Source organism: Marmota marmota, unplaced genomic scaffold (genome assembly GCF_001458135.2).
Source record: "Marmota marmota marmota unplaced genomic scaffold, marMar, whole genome shotgun sequence".
NCBI classification, from domain to species: Eukaryota; Metazoa; Chordata; class Mammalia; order Rodentia; family Sciuridae; genus Marmota; species Marmota marmota.
Window position 1 is genome coordinate 1844208 of NW_025999897.1, and position 15855 is coordinate 1860062.

At 35.9% G+C, this 15855-nt stretch overlaps 1 protein-coding gene across 4 annotated transcripts in view; it reads right to left on the bottom strand.

The window, feature by feature from the left end:
* Positions 1-1883: 1883 nt before the first annotated feature.
* Positions 1884-15855, bottom strand: part of Smurf2 (SMAD specific E3 ubiquitin protein ligase 2) — a 59966-nt gene continuing 45994 nt past the window's right edge. For 2 of the 4 annotated variants that reach the window (XM_048798165.1, XM_048798166.1), the window contains 5 exons: positions 13869-14047; positions 12557-12694; positions 9615-9735; positions 6570-6771; positions 4987-5341 (listed from right to left, as the gene is read on the bottom strand). In XM_048798165.1, coding sequence (XP_048654122.1) covers positions 5145-5341; positions 6570-6771; positions 9615-9735; positions 12557-12694; positions 13869-14047 — 837 coding nt within the window. In that variant the 3' untranslated portion in view covers positions 4987-5144. Of the gene's footprint in view, positions 1921-4986; positions 5342-6569; positions 6772-9614; positions 9736-12556; positions 12695-13868; positions 14048-15855 lie in introns of those variants that run through there. The other 2 variants (XM_048798164.1, XM_015504769.2) reach the window with 2 other exon arrangements.

The window sequence follows — 15855 nt, forward strand, 5'->3', positions numbered from 1 at the left end:
TATCACACCCAGCTTGCTTTTGAATTTGACTTCAACCTAGAAAAGGGAAGTGAAGGTACATATTCTTCATAAGTCAGATTTGTGCTAAACTTAGCAGCCACTAACAATAAACACACACACTCAAGAGGATTCCCCCCATCTCCCCCAAATTGGATAAAAGCTAGAATATAGGCTGGTCGTCAGAGGTAGACCTTTGAGTTGAGCCTTTATAGTGTATGTGCAGGATTCTTGCAACACATTGGAAGATAAAAGAAGCATCATGGCTTCTATTGGGTGGGAGAAGACAGCAGTGAGAAGCAGCAAAGGGTATAAAGCCAGACAGTTTGCACATGGACTCAAAGTGGACAAGAGCACACCAACCCAATCTCTGGTTTGGGCATGTGGGGCAAGAGAACCCATGCAGGGATGGTGTCCTCCATAGCAAGGAGGCTTTAGAGAAGGCCAGGAGTAGAAAGCTTCAGGGCAATTATGGATATGGGGGCCTTGCTAATCAAAGCAAGTGACGGGCAGAGGGTACCACAGCAGGGATGCAGGGAGGAGAGAGGGATGCAGGGAGAGAGTGGAAGGCATGGGGAGGAGCTTGTGAGTGAAGCAATGCCCAAGGAGGCAAAGAAGGGGTAAGATCTGACTGTCCTGGGGTAAAGTAAGTGATTGGATCAAATACTGTGGTCTCAAGTGCTGCCCTCTTGGAATGGCAGCTGATAGAAAGTTGAGCTACCAGACAGAGACATTTTTGCTCCTGGAGCAAAACCAATTGCTTTCTCAGCCACATCTCAACAAATTTCCTGAAAAAAGGCTTAATCATGTGCTCCTCCCATCTGAACTGATTCCTTTGCTGGATGCAGACTGAGAACTGACTTTTGAGCCAGTTTGAATTTGGCCTTCACTGAGACATAGGCTGCAGCATTGGTTTGGAAATTGAGTTTTCTAATAGCCACCCACAGCTATGACACACAGCCTCATATACAGGAGGAAAGCAGTAAATATCTGCTGAATGAAGAAGTCGCATCTACTGCAAACAACACCTCCCATATAAAGTTTAACCTATTTTTTGTTTGCCAAGATTGCTAACACAGGGAGGTAACCCTTTTGTATAAATGCCTCATCTATCCTGGTGCTAGGCTCCCGTCCAGTTACATTTGTCCTTGTAGACATCTTGGATAGAAAGTACAAATAAATGTAGTGGGAAATAAAGTTAACCTTGATTATAATTAGCAAAGGGAGAAACTTCTCCGGTTACCACACAGCAGAAAAACTTCCAACAAACATTAAATCAAACTTTCAGCTAATTTGTAGACTATTAAATTATCAAAAATCTTTTCTAAAACCTTATAAATTTTAGCTAAAAGCAGTTAATGTGGCAATGAGACAAAGGAAAATAATAAATTTCAAATGAATATTTAAAAGCACAGCATGGGGCTGGGGCGGTAGCTCAATGGTAGAGCGCTTGCCTTGCACATGTGAGGCACTGGGTTTGATCCCCAACATCACATAAAAATAAGCAGATATTGTGTCCATCTACAACTAAAAAAAAAAAAAGCACAGCATTCCCACTCTTAAAACTCTTAATACATGCTGCTACTTACAGGTCCCCCAGGTGGTCCATTCTGTTGTAGCCTGTGCTGTATAGACTCAAATAGACTATGTTTTCTAGATGAAAAAAATATACCACATGCATTTCTTTTCCCATTATGTATTTTAGCTGGATTTTCATTCACTAGCATTTACAGAGTTGTAAATCACACACCTTAAAATTCTTGGCGTTTAAGGAGAGTAGAACTGACTTTTCCTTTTCATTTTGAGGATTTTATTGCAACACCAAGGCAGGACTGGCAAATGTTGAGGTCCCTACCACAGCTCTGCCCTCCAGACCCAACAGTCCTGGGTACAGACTGGTTTCAGGACCATATCACTCTTTCCCTGCTAAATCCAGACAGACCTCACAGCCCTCAGCAGGCACAGGCAATTCATCAAATTGCCATGGCAGGAGAAAACATGCACCTTCCTGCTCTACTGGAGAAAGAGAAGGGGTCCTGAACTCTCTAATGTGATAAAGGATCTGTAATGATAAAGCTCCTTAATGTGATAAAGGAACAACTAAGGCATGCATTAACTTCTCATTTTATCACTCATGCTTATCACCTTTTGTAGAGCCAATCAGATTTTTTCAAGACAATTCATTACACACAATATTCTTTAAAAACATTGATGCTGTGATAGTGCAAACAGCATTCATTTTATTGCTCAACTTCGGCATGGGCACATACATAGTTAATTTTTAAAAACCATTTATGTAGATGTTATTGATAAAGCTCATGTAACTGAGTGAAAATACAAAGAATATCAAAGCTAAAACACTCTGTAATAAATACAAATACAATGAAAATGATAAAACTTTGTTTTTAAAGTCAAGAGAAGGAAGAAAATTACATAAAGTGAACTAATTACATCTAGAAATAAAACAACTCAGCATTTGGTACAATCATCATCCTAATGTAAGAATGTTAAATACCACAAATGGCACCCGTTGACTACGCTGCAGCTTAAACACAGAAGCAGAGGAAGCTGCTCTACCAGACCACAGAGGTGGCTGGAACCATCTCTAACTCCCGCCAGTGCAATCAGTCCAATGCACCCGAAGTTTAAAGCAGATTTAGTGTTGTAAAATAAAGCAAATTACATTGTATTTAAAAGAGGAGAAACTTGTGCTCTGGATTGTAAATACAAGAAAGAAAAAAGGACTTGATAAAAAAATAAACCCATTCAGGGCAACAAACTATGTGCAAAAACAATGTACACTATACACAGCACTATTTAAAAACTCTTTACATCAAGAAACAAGCCCTCTGAATCAAAATGCATCACTGTACTACATATAAGCTCTACAAAGTAATCACTGTTCAAAATAATGAATTCATGATGGAATTGGCAAAAGTATGGAAAGGTGACACTTAACATTATCCGAAATAATAGCTAGAGAAAGGACAGGGAAGAAAAACAGTTAAAGGGATGCGTGGGAATAAATATTCACATTAAACATGAGGTGCAAATCCAAGTTTCAATGACACACTGCGTGTTTTTGTTTGATTAGCACCCACTTGGAAGTAATCAGTTAGTGTAATTTTGAAATTGAAATCGAAATCATGTTTTCATTTATTATGTTGGTGGTACCATAGACATATTATGTAGGATAATTTCTTTCTCTTTAAGTTCTATTAAGTCATTATTATAAAGTTAAAAGGCACTCAAAAAGAGATGACATTTGCCTGTTTAATTTTTACTTATTCATATTTATTTATTTGTGTGTACGTGTGGTACTGGGGATTGAGCCCAGGGGTACTCTACTACTAAGCTAGATCCCTATCCCCTTTTGATTTTTGATATGGGGGTCTCAGTAATTTGCTGAGGCTGACCTCATATTTGTGATCTTCCTGCCTCAGCCTCCCAAGTAACTGGAATTACAAGTGAGCACCACGCGCCCAGCTCTGCCTTCTTTATACTGTACATGAAAACTGTTAATATAATTTTATTATTACGGCATCCCTGTCAGTTATGAATTCTAGAAAGTATTCATCGTGTATTTACTTTTTACTGAAATATTATAAGAGTAGGCACAACTACAAACTGCACTCGTGCTTTATAGAAAAGAGAGATGGACCTGTAACTAATGTACTTTCACAAAAGCTAAAAATTACTGATAATCAAATAGCATTTCTGTACATTTCAAGATTTTCTTCAGTACTAAGAATGCAGTAGGAAAAACAGTGGGAAGAAAGGTTGGCATAGCTGCACATTACTGCTGCACAGTTATTATGACTAGCTTTTGTAGCAGTCAAATTTGGCCAAATAAAATACATTAAAATACTCAGAAAATTGTTTTTAAAGCAGCAAAGTCTCCACTTGTTTTATCCTACTCATTTCCCTACCCGCCCCCCATACCAACACACCCCAGGAAAGCTTACTTAGAATTCCAATATATAAAAGAAAAAATAGAAGCTGCTTTGGGTGAAGGGGGAAGGGATGAGGATAGGCTAGGCTTTCCCTCCCTTTCTAAACCATCACTCATCAGGCACCTCTGAGGAACCCTTTGGCTTCAAAAACACAGACTGGAACCCACTATATCACATGAACCAGAACATAAATGTTCTTTTCACTTGATATTTAAACTGCAAAATCCAAAAGTTGTCCAAAATATCACATCAATGTTTTTAAAAACAGAAGGTATATATTTTTTGTTGGCTGAATTTAAAAATCCACCTGTGATTTCAGATTTTTCCAATCTCTCACCCCGGAGTTTTGATTGTCTTCTGGATTGAATGACATGCCACGCACCTTGAAAGTCAGATGCAAATTTTCAACACTTAGGGAACTGGGATTCCTTTACTTCCAAAATTAATTCTTCCATTTTAAAGTGATTTGTACCACAGAGTAAAGCTTGCTAAATAATATTTAGAAGAAAATTTTCATTCTTGATAATTTTAGTTGAAGTTATGAGCAGCTAAACAAAGCTCCAGCATGGTTTACTTGATAGACACTTACACTGTAATTAAAATATAAATTAGGTGCTCTTATTAGAGGCTTTGGTTAATAAGAGTAGTATATATACTAAAGACAAGCTGACCCAGCAAAAGAATGAAAATCCTATCCCTTCCACATGCTCTGAGAAACTATAAAAATGCACTATTTCAATTTAAGGTGAAAAGTAATTCCAAAAACTCCTGATCATATTGATTCAAGATAAAAACATCAGTTTTTTTTTTAAAAAAAGTCTTCTTAAAAACAGGAACTCTTGAACATATCTTAGATAAGAAATAAACTACTAAGTTTAGACTAAATGGTTGTATTATGAATTTGATAACCAAAATTATACAGCTGTATTTCCAGGAAATCCATGCTTGAAAAATATAAAAACAACCCACATAGGCTAGGTTNTGTGAATAAGTAAATCAGATATTATAGAGTTCATTTAAACGATCTATATACTAAATGTGTACTACTAATACAACCATGTCAATCTTTATGTCATACAGAATGTTAAAAGGCTGTATTTCTTTAAAGTATAGATTACTAATTTGGGATTAGTAATCTATACTTTAAAGATTACCAACTTCTGAATAATATTCTTTTAAATTACTTAATTTGAGTTATTTATCATTCCGTTTAAGTGTCAATTTACTGGTAAAAACAATAAATGAAAAATCAAATCTGTTAGGAACAAACACACACCTACACGGGACAGGGAGGAAAGTTACAAAAATAATATACCAGGTATGGGCTTTTGGCAGGTTGTTAGTACAGGCATCGATCTGGTGGATGGTAAAGAGGCGTGGGCCTGCAGCACCTGCAAAGGAAAAAAAAGGGTCAAATCACCATGGGTATATGTCTCCATCTCTAAAATCTTAGATTAAAACTGGTACATAAGCCACAGGATGTAGGGATAGGAGAATGCTATAAATCCACACATGCTACCTCGGGGGCAGCAGAAAAAGAATCTGGGTTTTTAAAGTTGGTTTGGGTAAGGCTGTTCGCCTTAATATGCTAGCATTTCATTTTTGGAAAAAGTGCTGAATTGAATCCTTTTGTCAAACTTCTTTTATAGATCAATATTCCAAAGAATGAGGGAAAAAAAGTAACTGGGTAAATTCAAGACAAAATACATATGCACAATTTTTTTTTAAAAATGACAACCTAATGCAAATTTAGATTTCATGACTCAAAATGGGCTAAGAGCAGATTAGTAGTTTATCATATACAATTTTAACACAGATGCCCCATATAAATATATGGAGAAGGAATACAATTTTGAGTTCTCCAAACAGGGAAAATAAACACAACTCAAAGGACACAACTTTGCCTGTGGAATTTCAAGGTATGCACTGTGCATGGCACTGACATTATGTACCAGTCTTGCTTTGTATATCCTCCCTCATCACCAGTAGCAGCAGCTTTTAAAATGAAGAGCTTAAGAGGTAAGGAAAGCACAGTGAAGTACCACAGTCATTAGCAATATTACCAACTCATCCAAAATTAAACAGCTTATTCCTCAGAAAACATTTCTTAAAAAACTGGAATATTGTTATACATCAATGGTCTGAGGCCATGCAATAATTGAAGTGCTCTGACCAAACAGATGTCTTCCATGACCCAAACTGCCTGTTTCTATTAAAAGAAAGAGTAGAGGGGAGAGGCATGCAGGGAGGTAAATATTTTGCGAGGTTGAAATGTGAACATGAAATGAACAACTTCCACTACAGGAATGTGCAACAGAAGTATAAGCAAGCAACCAGAAAACAAAAGACAGAGCATCACCATGAATAGTCCAGTCTAGCATGCAGCACTCACTACAATCACAGAGAACCCGGCAGAAAAGGCTCTTAGGAGGGGAACAAAAGAAGGAAGGAGAAGAAGATTTCATGGTATGTATTACAGATAAGAAACAGAGTGAAAAGAGAATCTGTTTATAAGCACATGGTCTGTAAAATATCTGTACAAACTAAATATTGCCATCCCCACCTCCACAAGCTTACAAGAAGCTTAGAGAAGCTGTGCCAGTCTCTCCCTCTTTTTACCTTGTAGTGCTTTGAAGCCCTGCAGAGGCACTCTAGATGATCCTGTCACAAACTGAAGCAATCGTGCTCGTCGCTCTTCATCAAAAAACTCCACAGCTTTCCAGAACCACTTAACGACATTGCTGTCTGGTGTACAGTGTTTTAACCGGGTGTTTACCTTCCAGTCATTGACATCTATTTTTCCAAGTCCACAAATAATGAGCTGTTAAAATATTGCAGAAGTAGATGAGCCACTAGAAACCAAAGCCACATCAAAAATTCTTCAAAATAAAACTTAAAGATTTGTGGTGTTAGTTCTCATTTGGTGCCTCTTAATCAAAGGTGCACATGATAAAACATTCCAAAATATATACACCAAGTCCTATGCTCAGAGGTTCTAATTCTTTGCATCTGGGTGACAGGATCTATATTTTAAAAACCAACAGAGGTATCTACTCACTGTAGATTCCCTCCCCAGGATCTGAAAATCACCACTGTGATGGACTCAACAAGACAAAAGAATTGTGAAAATTCCACAGTTTTATAACAGAATTGCATTTTTTTAAAAAAGGACAGAAATTGAGACACATAAAGTTTATTTGTGCCTTCCACAGACCCACATCACATTCTATTAGTTTCAACACTATTAGCTTTGTGATTTGGGGCATTTCAATTCCATCAGCAAACAGTTTCCTCTGCTGTAAAATGACAGTTACATCTACACCACCACATTCCATGAAAGTGACTCACAGTACACAGCAACTCATGAAATGTTGTCTTGAATAAGTGATTGACACAACTTGCTTAATAATCTTAAAATTATATTAAAATATGAAATATATGAACACATTGATATAGAACTCTGCTTAGCATCCTAATGCAGGGTTAGTAGAGATGAACTATATCAAAATCATTTGAGCACTACTAATACATCTCTTTAGGGTCCAAGACTAACTCATCTTATTAATCTAACATGTTTATAATGGTGAATTATGAAAGTATATAATATAAAACACAATGTAACTTGTGTATCCTAGATTATAATTAATCCTATTAATCCAGTGTAACTCTAAAAAGTTTAAACAATTTCATTAGTAGTTGAAACTATAAGTAAATCCCACCCCTACTGAACAAGATCTCCAACGAAGTTTGTATAGGCTTCTAAAAGATTACTGAATCTAAGTCACTGGGAAAAGGTTACCCTAAAAGGATTATGGATGCATTCAGAACACAAAAGACACCTTCTAAATTCTTTGCTTTCTAATTTCCATTCCTCTAAAGAAAACTCATTTGTTTCATAAACAGATGAAAAGGTCCTGTATCTCAACTTTAGTGCCCCTTCTGCTGCTATGTGTCTCTCCCCTTCCTGATTACCTCCTTCTGGCCATATTACTATGAATAATAAGTTGCAGAAGGAATGGAGATAGCACTAAGACAAACGAACCTTTTTAGATTTATTTGCAAACAGCACATTTAGTTAGGACACTGATATTAATGAATACATGTTTTAAGATAGTTGTAGACTTCAAATATTTATGCTATCCCTAATCACTAAATAAATTTGGAATTTTTGGCAGAATAAAACCTCATTAATTTTTCAAAGCAGTTCAGAAGAAACTTCAGATGTGTTTGTTAAAGATGTTTATTATAACTTTAACCAGATTGTTAAACTTTAACCTATTAAAGATGTTAATCATTAAAGGTGACTATTAAAAGATGTTAACCATCTTTAACCAGATCTGAGGTGCTAAAAAGACTAGCTTTAATCAGAAACAAACTTTTAACTGTTGAGTATAGCTACTGTTGGTATATGAATGTTTCTAAAGGTCTAAAGGTGATTAGATACTGTACAGTTTTCCTAAGTGTTTATTTATTTCCTCTAATGATCTGTCTACTAAATGTTTTCTAGCAAAGTTTAGTACAAATCCAACTGAGCTTAGACCTTTATCCAAATAAAGTTCAATATGATAATTGACAAGGCTTTATTTAGTTAAATCGATAACCACTAAATCATGGAACGGAAAAAAAAAATTGGAAGAATATACACATAAGACATGAAGTCTGTTTAAGAGAAGAAAGGACAAAAGGAAATTAAGAATGTTCACATTGTGCCAGGCATAATGGTGCATGCCTATAATCCCAGGAGGTTGAGGCAGGAAAATCTCAAATTCAAGGCTAGTCTCAGCAATTTAGCAATGCCTTAAGGAAATTTGTAAGACCCTGTGTCAAAATAAAAAATAAGAAGTGCTGGGAAGGCTGGGGTTGTGGCTGAGGGGTAGAGTGCTCGCCTAGCAAGCTAAGTTCGATCCTTAGCACCAAATAATTATAAAATAAAGATATTGTGTCCACTTAAAACTAAAAAATAAATATTTTAAAAAAAAAAGAATAAGTGATAGGGATTGTGGCTCAGTGGTAAAGTACCTCTGGGTTCAATTCCCAATACCAAAACAGGAGAAAAAGAAAAAAATGTTCATAATGTAAGCTTACTCAAAGATATTCCAAGCATAAAAGACTTCCGGTGAATAAGAATTCTCAAAGCACTGAACAATAAAACTTTCAAAGCAGGGAGGAAGAGCATGAGAAGAAGATTACCACTAAATAGGGAAGAGAGGTGGGAGGGAAAAGAAGGGAGAAGGGGAATTGCACGGAAGATGGAAGGAGACCCTCATCGTTATACAGAATACATGTATGATGTTGTGGGCGGGGGAAGTGTATCACATTAGATTGGGTAGAGAGAAGTGATGGGAGGGAGGGGAGGGGAAGGGGGGATAGGAAGGGCAGCAGAATAAAACAGACATTATTATTGTTATATGTATATAGGTGACTGTATTGACAATGTGATTCTACAACCTGTACAATCAGAAAAATGAGAAATTATACCCCATTTGATTCAAATGTATGAACTGTCAAGATCATTGTACTGTCATGTGTAACTAATAAAAAAATTAAAAAAATAAAAAATACACTTTCAAAGCATTAGAAACACAACTTACCTCTAAAAACTAAGAAACAAAATAATTGCTAATCTTATCACGCTAGATGATGTCATAACATGGATGTACTGACCTCTAACTCTTTCTCATCAAATGTCTTCAGCAGGTGCTGGGGAATCACTTCATTAAACCCTTTCTGCAGAGCCAGGAACTGAGCCTCAATGCCTCGTAAAAATCTCCAGTTCACATAGAGCCTATAAACATCAGGCAGGGGTTTTGTATGATCAGATATATTTAGATTTGGTAATTAATGTGAATCACTTCTTCAGCAACACTGTACTTTATAAACATCTAGCATCAAGAATTTATTCTAGGGCTGAGGTTGTGGTTCAGTGGCAGAGCGCTTGCCTAGCGTGTGTGAGACACTGGGTTCGATTCTCAGCACCACATACAAATAAATAAAAAGATCCATCAACAGTTAGAAAATAATTTTTTAAAAAAATAATTTTTTCTAAAGTTTTTTTTAAAAAAATCTCAAACTAATGGGGATAAATGGATCCCAAGCTGTGAGGCAGTTCAATCTTGATAAAATGTAAACTTCCACAAATAAAAGCAATATCAATGAAGCAATTCTTCAAATCAGAGAAACTACTAGTAAACTAGAAGTCTACTAGAGCTCAGATAGTCTGAGGTTCAACTCCTATTGGCTGAGGGTATAGACCTGTGGTACAGCACGTGCTTCTTAACATGCACGTGGCCCTGAGTTCAATCTCCAGCAAGCATACACAAACAAACTTGATAAAATTTCTTTCTTATACCACACATTCCAACAAACCAGAAAAAAATAGCGCACTGACTCAAAAGATGACCATTTTTTCTGGCTGTATTTGAAAATGTTATCAGAATGTGTTGCTGGGTCTTCTGTTTATATCTAGGGCAGGACTATTGGGGAAAAGGAGGTAGGGAATCTTCATATCCAAAATGAGAAGAAACTAAAGCCAACAGCACTTTCTGAATAAATATTCATTGTTCACTGAAAGCTGTAAAAACTCTGGAAGATGTCACTTTACCCCCTCCCCGCCCCCCCCCCAAAAAAGCACTAAACTATACATCAACTGTATAACTTGTGCTCTGACTGGAGTTTGTCATTTAAAAATAAATTGCTTTCATTTACCTGTCTACCCAGGAAACCTCTCAATCTAACACATCAGGACTACTTTTCTGTCAAATTTGTTATCAACATTTCCTTTTCCAAACTTGGATGACTATTTCTCTAATTAATAAATAATTACTTAATATTATATTGTCTGGAGGATCTGTTTGTTGGTTTAAAGGGGCAGCAAAACCATGTAACTCTTGTCCTTGTTTATCTCACTCCTACAGTTGCATAGGATTTATTATTGTGTTGATAAACACATAAGCCCTGGAGAAAGTAAATCTAAAAACTGAGGACACACTGGATCCTAGACTGACAATGCAGCAGGGATGAGAGAAATTCCCAGCCATTCTTACAGTTTTTATCAGAAATGTAACACAGCAATCACCAATATAAAGAAAAATCAAACATTAACCATGGAGACCAAGTGAAACCTGAAAGTCCATTCTTCTGCCCTCTTTACCCTCCCTATTTTCAGGCCCCCACCTCTGCTCCCTCCCTCTAGCAAATACTATATTTGGTATAGAACCAAATAATTATACAGCCATATAATTAAAAAAAACAACAACACAATTTTGTCCCTAGGTAATTCTTCTAGAACTTGCTTCTTAAATCTTATAGCTTATACAATCTCTCTTCTTAAACATCCACATAATATTGTACTGAATGTATAATCATTTTACTCTAAAAACATTTTGGTAGTTAATTTTTCTATAAGCATTCTTTAACTGAATATCCTTATTCATATTTTGTTAATTAGATGTGTGTTTCTGTAGAAGAGTCCCAAAAACAGAACTTCCAGTGAAAGGGCATATGCAAGTTTCCTTTGGTAGCTGTATCAAACTGCTTTCCCAAAATCCCACCAACAGTGTATGAAACTGAGAGGTCTCATTTTGAAAGAAGGAAAATTTTAGCTAATAAGATTTGGGGATAGGGGCTGGGGTTGTGGCTCAGTGGTAGCGTGCTCACCTAGCACATGCAAGGCCCTGGGTTCAATCCTCAGCACCACATATAAAGGTATTGTGTCCAAAAAAAAAAAAAATGATTTGGGGATAATAATATATACAAAATAGCAATAGTATTCATGTTTCTGTGTACATATGAAGCTCAAACTCCTAAATCTGATCCAGTTTTATATTTAGAAGACTTTAGTTACCATAGTAAGTATTAAACCAATTTCAAAATTCCTCAATTTGTATTTTATAAAACATAAAGAACATTTTCTTATATTTCTCCCTCAAACTCACTAGGTACTCATTTATAAATAGGCAAAGTGCTAGGAATACAACACAAAGTTCCCTGAAATAGCTATACTACACATAGCTTTGATGCTCCCAGTCTCTGGCATTCCCACCTATGTGCAGCCCCTCCTCCCCAATGAACCTGGGCTGGCCTGTGACTCACTTCAACCAAAACAATACAGCAGACGTCATGTTGACAGTGCCATGCTAGTTTTTAAAAAGATCTGGAAGCTTCTGCTTTTGTGCTCTGGAAAGCCAGCCACCCCCAAGAAATCTGACTGTTTTGCTGGAAGAGAGAGAGAGATCTTTGATGCTATAAAGGGAGTACCAAGGAGCCTAGTGGCAATGAGGCCCCAGACAATGCCCTCAGATGAGAGTTGTTCCTGCCAGCCCACAGCCATTTGAGCCATCCTAGCTGAGTTCTCACTTGTAAGAATGAAGAGGCCACCTTGGCACTTTAGTCCAGCTGACTATTTGTGGAACAGCAATGTGCCATCCCTATTATTCTTCGCCCAAATTACTAACCCCTGGAATTGTGAAAAACAACAGTGACTGTTTTTAAGTCACTAAATTCTATGAAAGCATATTTTATAGGAATAAAACTACTTAATGTTTGTCCATACTGACATTCTAGAACATTACAAAAATTCTCAATCTTGAGAACAGATAAATGTTTACCTGACATATTCTTTTTTATTTTCTTCATTAACAGGGATACTCTTGCCATTTGGTTTGAGTTCATGCTGAATAATTTCACCATATGCGTTATGTTCAACACAGAAAGTATGGTCCAAAACACCTGTAATATCATTTTCACTGGACAGGAAACAGAAAAAGATACATAACTGGGAAACCTAAAACATCAATCCTATAGGTTTATTAACTGGTGAGACAGATAAAACTAAGATAGTTTTATGACATGATAAACATAAGGTCAGATTCATCTTCTACTTTTTATACTACCACATACTTTTCTTGGGCAAAAAGTAAAAAAGCTTTAATATAAATACAAGTAACATTTCACTTCCTTAGTAATGAGAAATAACCTCGATCAAAGCTGAACTTTGCTAGGACCACAATGTAAGAAAAGTTCAGTTATATTTTGACATTCAGATAAAAGGCCTTAGGGAATCTGGGAACCTCCTTCACTGACCTGAGTAATCCAGAGAAAGCAATCTGTACATTTCATAAAAGTAAGTACTACCAGCATATCTTCCTAAATTATTTATTAACCTAAATAGAATTAGTTCTTATTTATGATTCTTATTTATGATTCCAACAATCAGCACTTCATTAAAAAGCAATGGATTCAGAAATTCGCTATTCTACCACATGCAAAACAGGAACAGAACTTTACCACATTGAGGAAATCATTACACATAGTACTGTATACGTAAATAGTACAGAATATATAAATTGAGTATCCCTAATTTAAAAATCCTAAATCCCATAAATTCCAAAATCCAAAACATTTTCAGTGCCAACATGATGCCCCAAGTGTAAAATTCCACACCTGACCTCATGGGAGGGGTCAAAGTAAAAACATAGGCACACTAAAAAATAAGTATAAAATTACTTGTAGGCAATGTAGATAAGGTATACCAAAAACATAAATGAATTTTGTATTCAGACTTAGGTTCCCCCCACCACCACAAAAATATCTTAAGTATAGACAAATATTTCAAAATCTAAAACAAATCCAAAATCTGAAAGCAATGCCAGTTCCAAACATTCTGGATAAAGGATACTCAATCTGTACTAGAATTTCTTCCCTTTTAAAGTAATAATACCTGCTAACTTTAAGGAATTTGAAATGAATAGGAAAGCAGCAGAAAGGGGGAAAGTCTTATGTGGGCCTATTACTCATGTAACTACATTTAATATGTTTTCAGCACATATTTTTTTAAGTTTTAAAATAAATAGTTTTGAAATGATTCTTTTTTAAAGCTCATATTCTAGCTATAATAAACAGATATAAGATTCCACCTACAGTATCCACACCAAACTGTTATGAAGATCTGGATCAACTAACTCCATGTCATCCAAAGTAATTGACTTTCCAAGCAACTGTTTATAAAAAGGCAATGTAAAACCACCATCAATATAATGTCCATGAAACACAGCCATTCCCATTATTCGTCCAACGAAGTGGAAATATGATAAATGTTCCTGAAATTGAAAAAAAGTTTATATAAATACTCAAGCTAGAAACTATCAAAGAAGTTTTTAAATAAAAAGTAAATATTTAATAAGTAGGCATTAAGATTTTTTGATAAATATCAAATTTGTACTCCGTGACTATTTAAATGGAACAGATTGTCACATCAAAGCTCAATAAAACTCAGGAATGTTTCTGTAGGGCACATTCAAGCTTTTATACATCACTATAAAATAACGTGTTACAGTTGATGCCTCTCTCAGACGGTAAAGGTACTTTGTAAAATTTCTCTTTTAGAAATCAGTCCAAATTATAGTCCCACTGCAGCTTTACTTAATTGCTTGTAGATAGGTTCTCTTCCTAAGTTCATAATAATGTATAATAGGGTTTAAAAAGTATAGCACTAGCTGGGGTTATGGCTCAGTGGTAGAGCACTTGTGTGAGGCACTAGCATGTGTGAGGCACTGGGTTAGATTCTCAGCACCATAAAGTCCATCAACAACTAAAAAGAGTATATTAAAAAAAAGTGTAGCTCTATACTAAGTTCGCAATATACAAGGTCCCACTTAACTCTCACACTCTTCTCTGAGACATGAACCATACTTATTATTTTTAGTAATTAAAAAATTGAGGCTTAAGTTAATGAGCTCACCCATATCACAACTAAGTAAATGATGAGAATAGGATATGATTCCATGTCTTCCAATCCCAGAATCTGTGTTCTTAACCATTTCTATTATTCTGCTTTATGTCATAATTTAACCAATCTTCCTTCTTATGGATAACTGTTTTGTTTTTCTTTTTTTGTTCTTCTTAGATATACATGACAGTAGACTGTATTTTGACACATTATACATACATGGAGTATAACTTATTCTAATTAGGATCCCATTCTTGTGACTGTACATGATATGGAGTTTCACTGGTCATGTACTCATATACGGACATAGGAAAGTTATGTCCGATCCATTCTATTGTCTTTCCTATTCCTATCTACCCTCCCTTCTCTTCAATCCCCTTTGTCTAATCCAATGAACTTCTATTCTCCCCCCATCCCCACTGTGTGTTAGCATCCTTATATCAGACAAAATATTCAGCATTTGGTTTTTGGGAACTGGCTTATTTCACTTAGCATGATAGTCTTCAGATCCAAACATTTACCAGCAAAAGTCATAAAGTCATTTTTTTATGGTTGAGTAATATTCCATTGTGTATATATACACCACACTTTCTATATCCATTCATCTTCTGAAGGGTACCTAGGTTGGTTCCATAGCTTAGCTATTGTGAATACAGCTGCTGTAAACAATGATGTATCTGCATCACTGTAGCTGATTTTAAGTCCTTTGGGTATATACCAAGGAGTGGGAAAACAATCAAATGGTGGTTCCATTCCAAGTTTTTGAAGGAATCTTCACACTGCTTTCCATAGTGGCTGCACCAATTTGCAGTCCCACCAGCAATGTATTGAGTATACCTTTTCCCCCACATCTTCACCAATCTTATGGATAACTATTGTTTTCAACTAGGGCTATCATAAAGAATAAACAGCCCTGTGCTTAAATTGTTGCATATATCCATAATCATTCACCTGAGAAAATTTTCTAGAAGAATTACTGAGTCAAAGAGCATGACTAGGACATGAACAAGTAATTTCTATTATAATAAACTATATTGAGCCAGGCATGGAAACTTATGCCTTTAATCCCAACTACTCATGAGGCTGAGACAGAAGGATCCTAAATTCTGGGCCAATCTCAGAAATTCAGTGAGATGCTGTTAAAAATTAAAAAGAATAAAAAGGAATGAGGAGGTAGCT